At 39.3% G+C, this 12,162-nt stretch overlaps 1 protein-coding gene across 4 annotated transcripts in view; it reads left to right on the top strand.

Annotated features, from left to right (window-relative positions):
- Positions 1-12,162, top strand: part of B3galnt2 (beta-1,3-N-acetylgalactosaminyltransferase 2) — a 75,584-nt gene that overhangs the window by 24,301 nt on the left and 39,121 nt on the right. For 3 of the 4 annotated variants that reach the window (XM_021266387.2, XM_021266389.2, XM_004854621.3), the window contains exon 5: positions 1,724-1,819. The exons of the other annotated variant lie outside the window; for it this stretch is intronic. In XM_021266387.2, coding sequence (XP_021122046.1) covers positions 1,724-1,819 — 96 coding nt within the window. The remainder of the gene's footprint in view (positions 1-1,723; positions 1,820-12,162) is intronic. 4 annotated transcript variants of the gene reach the window in all.

Below are 12,162 nucleotides of genomic sequence, written 5' to 3'. Positions count from 1 at the left end.
GAACAAAAAGTGAATATTTAAATTTAAAATTTTTTTGGTTTTGTTTTTTTGTTTTTGGGTTTGGTTTTTTCGGTACTGGAGATTGAACTCGGGTCCTTGTGCTTGCGCAGCAGGCAGTGAAACCACTGAGCTAAATCTCCAGCCCTTGAAAATTTTTTAATACCCTGAAAGACACATTGGGCTGGTCCTAGTGGTGCACACCTGTAATCCCAGCACTTGGGAGGCTGAGGCAGGACTGTCGAGAGTTTGAGGCCAGCTTGGGCTACATAGTTCAAGGTCAGCCTGAACTGCATAGCGAGACCCTGTCTCAAAAAAAGACCCTTTGGGGGCTAGGGATTTAGCTCAGTGGTTTTGCCACCTGCTGCACAAGCGGAAGGACCCGAGTTCAATCCCCGGTACCAAAAAAAAAAAAAAGATACTTTGCAATTAATTCCCCTCTCTTTGAACACACTTATCCAATTATTCTTGCCACTTTCTGAATCAGTTCTGGAAGTTTCTTTTGTAGGTGTATTTTATACGCTGCCTTAATGTCCTAAATTGATTAAAAATATTTACCTTTCACAGTCATACTGACTTTGGGGAAGAGCCAGAAGTCAAATAGTGCCAGATTTGGTGAATATGGTAAGAATACAATGAGGACACACTATAATGTTTTTATGACCCTGCCTTTTCATTGGATGGCACTAGGCAGCAGCATTTACCATATTTTTTATGTCATCTTGTAAAGACATGAAAGAGAACTTCCAGAGCTTCTCCAGAAAGTGGCATGAACAGTGGGATAAGTGGGTCACACATCATAGTGCAAAATACATCCTAAGTACATTGCTAAGAACTGGTGTTCATGAAAGAAATAGACATACTACACTGACTTGACCTTCATTGTAAACGTCTACGTAGTCTTGATAGCTTTAACAGAAATTTCGCTTCTGGTAACTTAGTGTATATAAGGATTGTGATGAGAATAAGAAAATGTTCTTAGCTGAAAGAAATGGGAGTGTACAAAGAAAACAATAGACATCCTGAGAACCAGTCCTCTTTTTATATTCCCTTTTTTGTTTAGTGTATATTTTCTTCTGAAGGTTTCTTTTGTTTTTGTTAGCTTTGTTTTGGCTTTAACCCAGCACCTTTGCACTGAATTATATCCCCACACATCCCCTCTCTCCACTTTATTTTTAAGACAGGGTCTTCCTAAGTTGCCCAACTTGGGCTCAGACTTGCAGTCCTTCTGCCTCAGCCTTGCAAGAGTGCTGGGATTACAGGTGTATGCAGCACCACTGCATCCAGCCTGATTGTTTTTTTTGAAGAGGGTTCCTGAGTCCATTTGTTCCCATTCCCTATAAATATGTGATCTTTCTTCTTATTCTTAACCTTTGAGGGAGTTTTGACACTGTGATTAGCTGAATTTAATAATACCTCTCCCTTTAATGCTTTTTATCTCAAGATGGGTTTTTTTGTTTTGTTTTTAGGGTTATATGAAAATTTAAAGACAACTTCGGTTTTCTTAAATACCTTTATTTAATAACCACAACTGCCCTAGAAAACCCAAAAATTACCAGAACCACAGTAGAACATGAGTCACCATGGTTAGGACCATTATGGATTTTGTTGACTGACCAAGCTGGAAGGTGTTGGAAGACTTGTTGCAAATGTAGTATATAACATGAAATATTTTTTCTTGTCTTTGTTTTTCTGTTTCATGCCCCTTTCCTTCCCCAATGTGTAGGAGCCCCTCTTCATTGCTCGCTTTAGTCCTCCAAGCTGTGGCGTTCAGGTGAACAAGCTGTGGTACAAGCCTGTGGAACAATTCATCTTACCAGAGGTACAGGGTTGAGCCCATCATAGGAGGGGTGGGCGTTGGGCTGGGAGAGGAAGGAACCAACTATGGATATACTAAAATGTAGCACTCTGCATTTGTACTTCTAGAGAACTTCACCATCCCTCAGAGGTGTGTCACCATGGATTATTTGGTGGAGTAGAGAACTGTGACAGTTTCAGTAAGAAAGGGTTATATTAGATACTGATTGCCAGACCAACCATTTGGTAATCACATAGTTTCCTTAACTAAAGAATGAAAAAAGAAAAAAAAAATCAATCTAGACAAGAGATAGGTCCGATTTCTAAGTTAAATAAAAATTCTCTAAAGGGTGAATAGTTTGGGTGAGGCCTGAAAACATGTCCATCACCTTCTGGGCCTGTTTTGGTCCATTCTTATGTAGGTACATGGTGGAGATCACCTCACCTGGCTGGTGCCCCCTTTGGTCCTGGAGTGATGCTGCAGTGTGGTTACATAGTATGACAGAAGCTGGCATGCACAGATTATTCATCCATCTGCTTCAACCCCTGCAGCCTATTTTGGTCTAGTCTGAGTACATTCCTGAACTCAGTGCTTTGTTTTGTTTGTTTGTTTATTTTTCCCGGTACTGGGAATCAAACTCAGGACCTTGTTTTTGCCAGGCAGGTGTGGCGCCACTGAACTACATCCTTGGCACTTTAGATCAGCTATAGAGCTCATCCTGCAACTTCAAAGCTGAGTTGAGATTTGGAAATTAGACTGTTACTCAGCCCTCTCAATGAACCACAGTCTCATATAACAACAGAACTACATCTTATATCTATATTTTAAAATCTAGATGCTATAGATTTTAGAGTACAAATTGTTAAAACTAAATGTGCTAATTCTGTGAATGTCAAAAGGATCTCTCTTTCTCCCATATATGAACTTCCATTTAAAAACATTTTTAAGGGCTGGGGATTTAGCCCAGTGGTTTTGCAGCCTGCTGTGCAAGTGCAAGGACTCAAGTTCGATCCCTGGTACCAAAAAAAATAAATTTTTTAAATTAAAACATTTTTAGTCAGGCGTAGTGGCACATGCCTGTAATCCCAGCACTCAGGAGGCTGAAGCAGGAGTATCACTGTGAGTTCGAGGCCAGCCTGGTTTACATAGCAAGACCTTGTCTCAAAAAATTTTTTTTTAATTTAAAACTTAAAACATCTTTAATAAAAGCAGCGCTAAAACACACTGGAGAAAAATAGAAAATGTAGGTAAGCTAAAGGAAAACCATTAAAATCAAAATCCCATAAACTCAGGTAATTAACATTTAACATTTGGTTTTTATGCATATAGAGTTGTTAGGATTATATTGTTCATTCTGTTTTATAATTTACTTTCTTTAACATGACCATATTTATGTAAATATTCTTCATTATTGTAAAGGCTTTATAGGATTACATTGTATGGAAATACTATCATTTAACTCTGTTGTTGGATAATGATGTATTTCCAGTTAGTGTTATGAAAAAGATGGTAGTGAACATCATTATACCTCTTGATTTGTGTACATGATTAGGATGAATTTTTGTACCAGAGAATAAGTGCATTTTTCTAAAGCATATGATTCCTTCTTAAATGGAATTTCAGTGATGAGCATTATATGAGAATGCATCTTTCCTACATTCTTTTACTTGTTAAGTGCAGTAGTGACTCAACCAAGTAGTAAGGGCCAAGCATTGGGTCTCAATTTTCAAAGGAAGCTGTTCTTCAGTTTGTTCATACATTTACTGAGAAAATACTTAATTAAGAATTTACTGTATGCCAAGCATTGGGACCATATCCAAATAGGAACCAGGCATGGTGGTGCACATCTAAAATCCCTGCACCGTGGGAGGTTGAGGCAGGAGAATTACAAGTTTGAGCCCAGCTTGGGCAACTTAGCAAGACCCTGTCTCAAAATGAAATTTAAAAGAAGGATTGGGAATACAGTTCAGTACAAAGGCCCTGGGTTGAATTCTCAGTACCAAAACAAAACAAAATGAAGATGCCTGCCCTTAGACACTGCCTTACTAGTGAGGAGAGAAAAGCTAACACTAGTATTCTGTTTAACATACTGTGGGTGAAGCACTGCTGTAAGCATTTGTGTCTGTTAACTATTTGGTAAGCTCCTTTGGGGCTGGAGCCAGTCAGCAGTGAAAGTCGTCCTTGTCTGCTAAGAACCAGCATGGGCAGACTCTAACCGAGACGTGTGTGATTCCTGCGGGGAGAGTAACCTTCCAAGGAGACTAGGAACACACACTATGCTGGGTGCTGTCCAAAAAGATCTGAAGCCTGATGGAGGGTTGATTCTCAGGAAGATTGGTCTCAGCAGGAGAGAGGTGATGATGCCCCTGGAAGTGAGCAGGGGTATGAGGGCCCATGCAGGCCCAGCATGGCTCAGCTTGAATCCCTGCTCTGCCACTTAATGGCTGTGACATGATGCATTGCCCTCACTGCTTCTCTTTCCTCCTCTGTAAGGAGGTGCTGTGCTTGGCAGTTCAGAGGATTGTTTTGTGGGTAAACGGCTTGACACGTGCAGATTGCTTAGAACCTGCTGCCAGGTGGCCATTACAGGCTGTCTTCTGCTATTACTGCTGCTGCTTCTCATAGGGACTTGGGCTCTTGTTCCCAAAGAGCAGGGTTTTTTCACTGGAGCAGTTCCCTTTGAGGAGATACTTTCAGTTACAGCTGGCCAGGGGATGATAGTGGCATCTATGGGTAGAGGTATGGTGGTGTTGGTCACCATCCTGCAGTGCGCAGGAAAGGGTGACCTGGCCCAGGTGTCTTTGACGCTGAGGTTGCAAAACTATCCCTGAAGGAGTCACATGGTATGGAACAAAGAAGAGGAAAATATACTTCAATGCTTCAGCTAGTCACAGGTTTACAGAGTCTGCCCTTTATTTTATTGGTCTATAAGTTATATTCCTTAGAATGTCCTTACTCTTAGGAAATACATGCTGCAGTGTTAAAGGTGTGCTGTCATGGTACCTGCATTGTACTGTACTTTGAAGTGATCTGAGAGCAACGGGAAAAGTATGGATATCGAGTACCCAAGTCAGGCAAAATCTGAGCAGTTGGTGAGGCCAGGTGATTTGGATGGTTTCTTAGTTACTTTTCTCTTTTTTTACTTTACTTTTTTTTTACTTTTTTTTTTTTTTAAATTTTCTCTATTTTTGCTGAGATAAAATACCTGACACCCAATGATAAAGGGGGAAAGGCTTACTTAGCTCTTGGCGCATGGCAAAGGGGCAGTAGTTCATGGTAGTGGAAGGCAGCAAAAACGAGACAGCATCTTTCTGCCCCTTTTATCTTATTCAGACTACTTAAGGTAAGTAGCACTCATACCCTTAATCTTAGTGCCTTCTAGCCTAGCATTGTACCATGAATCAATCACACACTCTAGATTCAGACACCTTTGAAAAAGTCCCTCCTAAGACTGCATGAGGCTTTGGGGGGACATCTAAATACAGCCATAATAGACGATGATTTCAACTTTTTTAGGTTTGAAGTTTTTTGTAGTAAGATTGAAGTTGGAGGAGGGGTTAACCTTTCATGCTGGTGTTTTTAGGGTAGAGTATCTGGCAGTGGGTGCTAGTTGTGGGCAGACTTCAACCACAGTCATGAGTGGAAGGCCTTTAATGACCTATCCCTGAGATTATCATTTCCCTTCAGACAAATATGCTTGGTTATTCATTATTTTTTAATATTAATTTTAATAATGGGTATTTGAGATATTTTTTTCTTTTTTGTATTTATTTTCAAAATGGTCTTCAATAAATGCATTAGCTTTATAAAAAGAAAACTTAAAAGTTTGTAAATGTGGGGCCGAGGATTTAGCTCAGTGGTTCTGCCTCTTGCCTCACAAGCGCAAGGTCCAGAGTTCGATCCCCTGTACCAAAAAAAAAAAATTTGTAAATGTTCTTTCCGATTATACAGAATCCTATTTTTATTGAAAATGTGTTTATAGTACATAAATACTCTTTTGCTACATCACACCTGATGGGGCTTACCAGCCTAGAAAAATGACAGTGAGGTTTGCTGCTTATGGTGAGCAGGGAATGGCAGACTGGAGAGCTGTGGGCTCATTCTGTCTGTGTGTGGAAGTCGGTGATAAGCTCATCATCTTCTGCACTCATTGGCGACCAGAGTATCAGCAGTGTAGCTTGTCACGTGAGCAGATCTTTTGTAGTGTTTTCATTGTATGGCTCACTGAAGCATAAATCTCAGCAGGGATCACAAGTTTAAATGAAGACTGTTGTATGTTTCTCTTAAAATAATTGTTTCTGTAATCTTATATTTTCCTTAATAGCACAGTTGGAACCTGAAACTAATCTCAAAAAGATTATTTTAGTTCAGCTAAATCACTGGCGGCATTATTAGTATTAGGGACACATATACTTACTTTTTATGAAAGTTGAGATTATTAGATGTCATTTCTCTAATCCACAAGAAGTTGTTAATGTTTATACACACAAATGTACTTATGTGTTGAAGCTACTCTTAGTTTGGATGAGAAATTAGAAGTGTGATGCAAATGGGCTGGGAATATAACTCTGGTATAGTAAAGAAGAAGCATGACCCAAAAGAATTAACATGTGAAATAGGTTGCAGTTAGCTTACATATGTTACAGATAATTTATTATATCTCATTTTCCCAGCCTATACCATACTGGTTTTTTTCCTAACTTGTAACACACACCACCACCACCACCCTGTCCACCCCCGCCCTTATGGGGATCAAACTCGGGACCTTGCACTTGCAAGGCAGATGTGGTGCCACTGAGCAAAATCCCTGGCTCTCTCCCAATTTGTATTCTGCTTTCATGATTTTGGCATATAATTGCCATAAACAAGTTGTTTTGCATCTGAAAAGGTTCCTGGCTTTGTGATACCTTCCATCAGAGACTAGAAGGTAGGCCTGTAAGAAACAAGGTGAGGAACAGGTCCCTTCCCCAGGACGTGGAGCTGCAGCAATACAGGTGAAGGGTGGGTACAGCTTCTGCCCTGCATGATAATAGAACCACCAGTGGATTAGAGCAGATCAGGCAGTAAATCAAGGCCAGTTAGGGGATGACAATAAATTTGGGGGAAAGTTACTTTATTTAGTGAATAATGCTGACCATTGTATCACAGCTCAGACAGACAAAATGGGGCAGTTACCAAGGAGCCACTGGGAAGTAGCAGGTCAGATGCCAAGTGTCAGTTGAATGAACAGGGCAGAGAATTGTTTTGTCATCAGATTTTCTAGATTTGTTTCAAGGAGAGGAATTTTTATTTGGTCACCATAGCATATACTTTTGGTATGGTTCATTGTCTCTGTTTGTTGATACCAAGCCTCAATAGGTCCAATCTGAGTTTTATAACTCAGAGTGCCTTGAATTCACTATGTAGCCCAGGCTGGTCATGAACACATGGAGGTCTTCCCACTTAAGTATTCTGTGAGGGTGAAGCAGGAAGATTGCAAATTCAAGCCCAGCCTAGATAACTTAGGGACTTTGTGAGACCCTGTCTCAAAAGAAAATCACTGGTGTTTGTTTTGTAACCCTCTGGTTTACTTTACTCATCCCTCTCAGGCCATTTCACCATTGCCCCCTATTTGCTGATGGCTAGTGATATGTCTGCACAGCCTAGACTTCTTGAACTGCAGACCTGCTTGTAACAGCCCATTGAGATTTGCCATTTGCCTGTCCCACCAACATTCTAGTGGTGACCACTTGTCCATCCTAGCCATTCTAATCTGTTGTCTCTTTCTTAGTCATCAGAACCTTTCTTAGTCATGCAATTTGTTCTCAACTCTCATATCCAAGCACTAACCACATCCTATCAGTTTGTCCTAAACATGTTATCACTGCTTCCAAGCTTTATACTATTAAAGTTTCAAAAGACAGTCAAGTATGGTAAGGGCAAGAGAAAGACACAGGATGCATCCAAGACAGGCTCACACACTCAGGGTTCAGAGCTTAGCTGTCAGTGACCTTCCAGTGAGTCCACTGACAGATGATCAGATCCTCATACGATGACACTGTATAAATGCAGAAAATCCACGCATAAACCAAAGTGTCAAGCCATTCATCTTTAAGGGTGTTGGCTCATTAGAATGATCTGACTCCTCATGACTCCCATCTAGGAACCTCTTTCCTTATATGTTAAGGGGCCTGAAAATATGAATCTGAATAGGGCTTGATTACAATGTGGAAGGAAAGTGAGTCTTTTAAAGTACTATTTCATCTAGGTGGAGTGACCAAAATACTTTACATTTCCCCTAGACATTACTGCATTGCTAAAATTTCTCTCTAAACCTAGATTTTTTTTTTTTTTGGTACGAGGAATCAAACTTGGGACCTTGCACTTGTGAGGCGGGTGGTGGTACCACTGAGCTAACTTCCCCGCCCCTATAAACCCAGCTATCTTACAGTGGCCAGGTGATAAATTGGTATGAGGTATTAATATCTCTTAGAGCTCTTCCCAGTTATTGGAATCATCGTTTGCTCTTTTATCAGGATGAATTCCTACTCAGGGTAATTCACTTGAGTACTTCTTAGCTGGCCAGGCAATGCCTTTAGTCAGCGCTTACTTGTCCTTGTCCTTGCCTGGATTTTGGAACAGCCTGACCACTTTCCCTACCAACCTTTCCACCTCCTCCCATGCTGCTGTTTCAGGGACGGACCTTAACGCTGCAAATGTGATTGTGTCAGTCTTGTGCTTGCAACCTTGTCTTCCCCATCACGAAAAAGGCAGGCCTCCTGTTAGAGTGGGTAGAGCCAGCCCAGGTTCACTTCTTTCCTATAGTCTCCTGGGCCCAGGGCTTCAGCCATACTTAACTCTTTAACGGTTTTCAGGATGTACTGTGCGGTAGCCTCCCTCTTTTTGACCCAAGTCTTCAAGGCTTAGTTCCCACAGTAACTTGAATTTTAGTCTGCCTTCCTCTTCCCTCAAAATGACTATCCCTCCTCTTGTCATGAAGCTATGGGCCATTCCATTTTTATTTCTAATCTTCAAACCCATAATTCATACTTGGTAAATAGATATTCAAATATTTAAATGATGGTTTATGTCTGAAAGAAGATTGACCCTAAATTTACTTAACTTAAGCATGCACTGTATGCTTGGTTTAAATATTTTTCTGATTAGAAAAGTATAAAAGTAATACATATAGTTGAAAATTCGATAAAAATATAGAAAGATTTAAAAACTATATCACCTATTACCCAGTGTATTTAGTATATTTCTTCCTAGTGATTTTTTTCTCTGTGTGTTTATGATATTTATTTTTATTTTTTTACTTTTTATTTTACTGGTACATTTTAAATATATATATAATGATAACATTCATCATAGGGTATTTGTACCTGTACATGATACATCTTGCTTCTTCTTTTTAGCCCATTCCCTTCCCCTCACTTCAGCCCCTTCCCCTCTTTATCTATAGAAGGCTTGTTTCCATGTTTTTCCTTTTATTCTTTTTTTTCTCTTGTCCCTTTTTTCCTTTCCTCCTTCCCCCTCCCTCATTACCCTTCTCATTTGAGCATTTTCTTCCCATTTCTCAGTATCTGTTACAGATTTTGATCCTTCTTTACACTTTTGGTTTCTCATACCAGAGAAACCATGTGATATTTACACGTGTGTGTCTGATTTATTTCACTTAAGAGTATGGTCTAGGGCCAGGGATTTAGCTCAGTGGTTCCAGCGCCTGCCTTGCAGGTGCGTGGTCCTGAGTTCAATCCCCAGTACCAGAGAAAAAAAAAGAAAAAACAAAGTCAGTCTGCTATTTAAAAAAAAAAAAAAAAAAGGAGTATGGTCTAGGGGCCAGGGATTTAGCTCAGTGGTTCTGCCACCTGCCTTGCAAGCACAAAGTCCCGAGTTAGATCTCCAGTACCCCCAAAAAAAGAGTATGGTCTAAAGGTGTGTCCATTTAGCTAGAAATATCTCAAGCTTATCCTTCTTTGTGGCAGAATAGTACTCTATTGTATAAAAAACCTCACATCATCTTTATTCCTCAGTTGATGGGCATTTGGGCTGTTTCCAAGATTTAGCTATTACAAACTGTGCCGCCACAAACGTGGGTGTGCATATTTTGCTGTGGTCTGATGCTTTTAATTCTTTTTTTTTTTTTTTTTTTGGTACTGGGGATCAAACTCAGGTCCTTGCACTTGCGTAGCAGGCGGCGAAACCACTGAGCTAAATCCTCTGCCCATGATGCTTTTAATTCTTTCAAGAAGATACCAAGAAGGGGAATGGTTGGGTCAAATGGGACCTCTAGTTTTAGTTTTTTGAGGAATCTCAACACTGACTTCCACACCAATCTATACTCCTACCAACAGTGAAGAAGGGTCCCTTTTCCCTCACAGCCCTTCCAGCATTTGTTACTGATTTCTGGATAACAGCTGTTCTTTTTGGAGTGAGATGGAATCTCAGCATTATTTTAATTTGCATCTCTTGAATGACCAGTGATGTTGAATATTTTTTCATATATTTATTTGCCATTTCTACTTCTTCATCTGAAAAGTGTCTGTTCATTTCAGATGCCCATTTTGGATTGGGTCTTTAAATTTGGGGGGGGGTGTCTGATTTTTTTTTGAGTTCTTTATGTTGTAGATAGTAATCTTTTGAGTAACAACTTAGAATTTTTAATGAGATAAAATCCCAGTTGTTGATTCTTTGTGACATTTCCAATGCAATGGGGTTTTGTTCATGAAGTCTTTGCCTACACCAACGTCTTTGAGAGTTCTACCTATTCTATCTTCCAGCAGATTTAGCATTCTCATTTTAATATTTAGATCTTTGACCCATTTTGATTTTAGTTTAGTGCATGATAAAAGATTGGGGTCTAGTTTTAATCTTCAGCTAGTGGAAAGCCAGTTTTTCCAGCACTGTTTGTTAAAGAGGCTGTCTTTCTTCCAGTGAAGGTGTTTGATTCCTTTCTCAAAGATAAGGTAGCTGAGTATGTCTGGAGTTGTTTCTGCATCTTCCAATCTGTTGCACTGCTCCTCAGGTCTGTTTTTTTCCCAGTACCATGCTGTTTTTATCACCATAGCTTTGTAATGTAATTTCAAGTCAAGAATTATGATGTCCCCTGCCTTGCCTTTGTTGCCCAGAATTGCCTTTGCTATTCTAGGTCTTTTCTGGTTCCAAATGAATTTTAGAATTGTTTTCTCTAATTCTGTGAGATAATGGAATTGGTATTTTGACGAGGATTGCATTAAATCTATATAACAGTTTTGGAATTATGTCCATTTTCTCTGTATTGGTTCTTCCTACCCAGGAACAAGGGATGTTTTTCCATTTTATAATATTCTCTTCAATCTTGTTTTTCAGAGTACTGTAATTTTCAATGTGAAGGTCTTTTACTTCCGTTGTTAGATTGATTCTTAAATACTTCATTTTTGGGGATGCTGTTGTGAAAGGTATTATTTCTCTAATTTCTCCCTCAGTGAGTTTGTTTTTGTTTTTGTTTTTTTTTTGGTACTGGGGATCGAACTCGGGATGTTGCGCTTGCAAGACAGGCGGCGAACCACTGAGCTAAATCCCTGGCCCAGTGAGTTTGTTATTTGTGTATAGGAAGGCTATTGACTTTTGAGTGTGGTCTTTGTATTCAGCTACACTACTAAATTTGGTTATCAAATCTAGGAGTCTTTTGCTGGAGTTTTTGAGGTCTTCTATGTAGAGTATCATGTCATTTGCAAATAATGGATACTTTCTTCCTTTCCTGTCATTGTTCCTTTTCTTTCTCTTGTCTAATTGCTCTGGCTAATGTTTCCAAAACTATTGAACAAGAGTGGAGACAGTGGACATCTTGATTATTATATTTTTTGGTGTCGATTTTTTTTATCATGGTTAAGTGGAGTTCTATATGCCACACTTACTTGTATGTCAAATTCTTTTTCCATGCTTGGGAAGTTTTCTACCATTACTTGTATAAACAGGTTTTTTATGTCATTTGCACTATCTCCTGCTTTTTCATTAACTCCAATCTTATATTGTTCTTCTTTGCATCATTTAGCAGCTGTTGGATTTTTTTTTTTTTTTGCAGTCCCTTGCTGTTTTAAAGAAATCTTTCTTTTCATGATCACTAACTGCACTCCTGTCTTCTATATCTGATATTCTGTTCTCACATTGGCTTATTCTATTGCATATACTTTGAATGGAATTTTCAATCTCCTGGATATCTGTTTGAATCTGTTTCATGGATTCCATTTCTTTCCTATGTTGAGCATTCATGGTTTTTATCATTTTCCTAAGCCCTTCTATTTTTTATCTGTATCTGCTCTAGAGTTATTAACATGTCTTTCATTGTGGTTACCGTCTCTGTAGTTATGTGAGAGATTATTTTTTATTTCAGTTTTTTCTACAGC

The sequence above is a fragment of the Heterocephalus glaber genome, unplaced genomic scaffold (assembly GCF_053883595.1).
Source record: "Heterocephalus glaber isolate CG9 unplaced genomic scaffold, H.glaber_assembly_v1.0 deba00001472, whole genome shotgun sequence".
Taxonomy (NCBI): domain Eukaryota; kingdom Metazoa; phylum Chordata; class Mammalia; order Rodentia; family Bathyergidae; genus Heterocephalus; species Heterocephalus glaber.
This window is presented reverse-complemented; position numbering and strand designations above follow the sequence as displayed.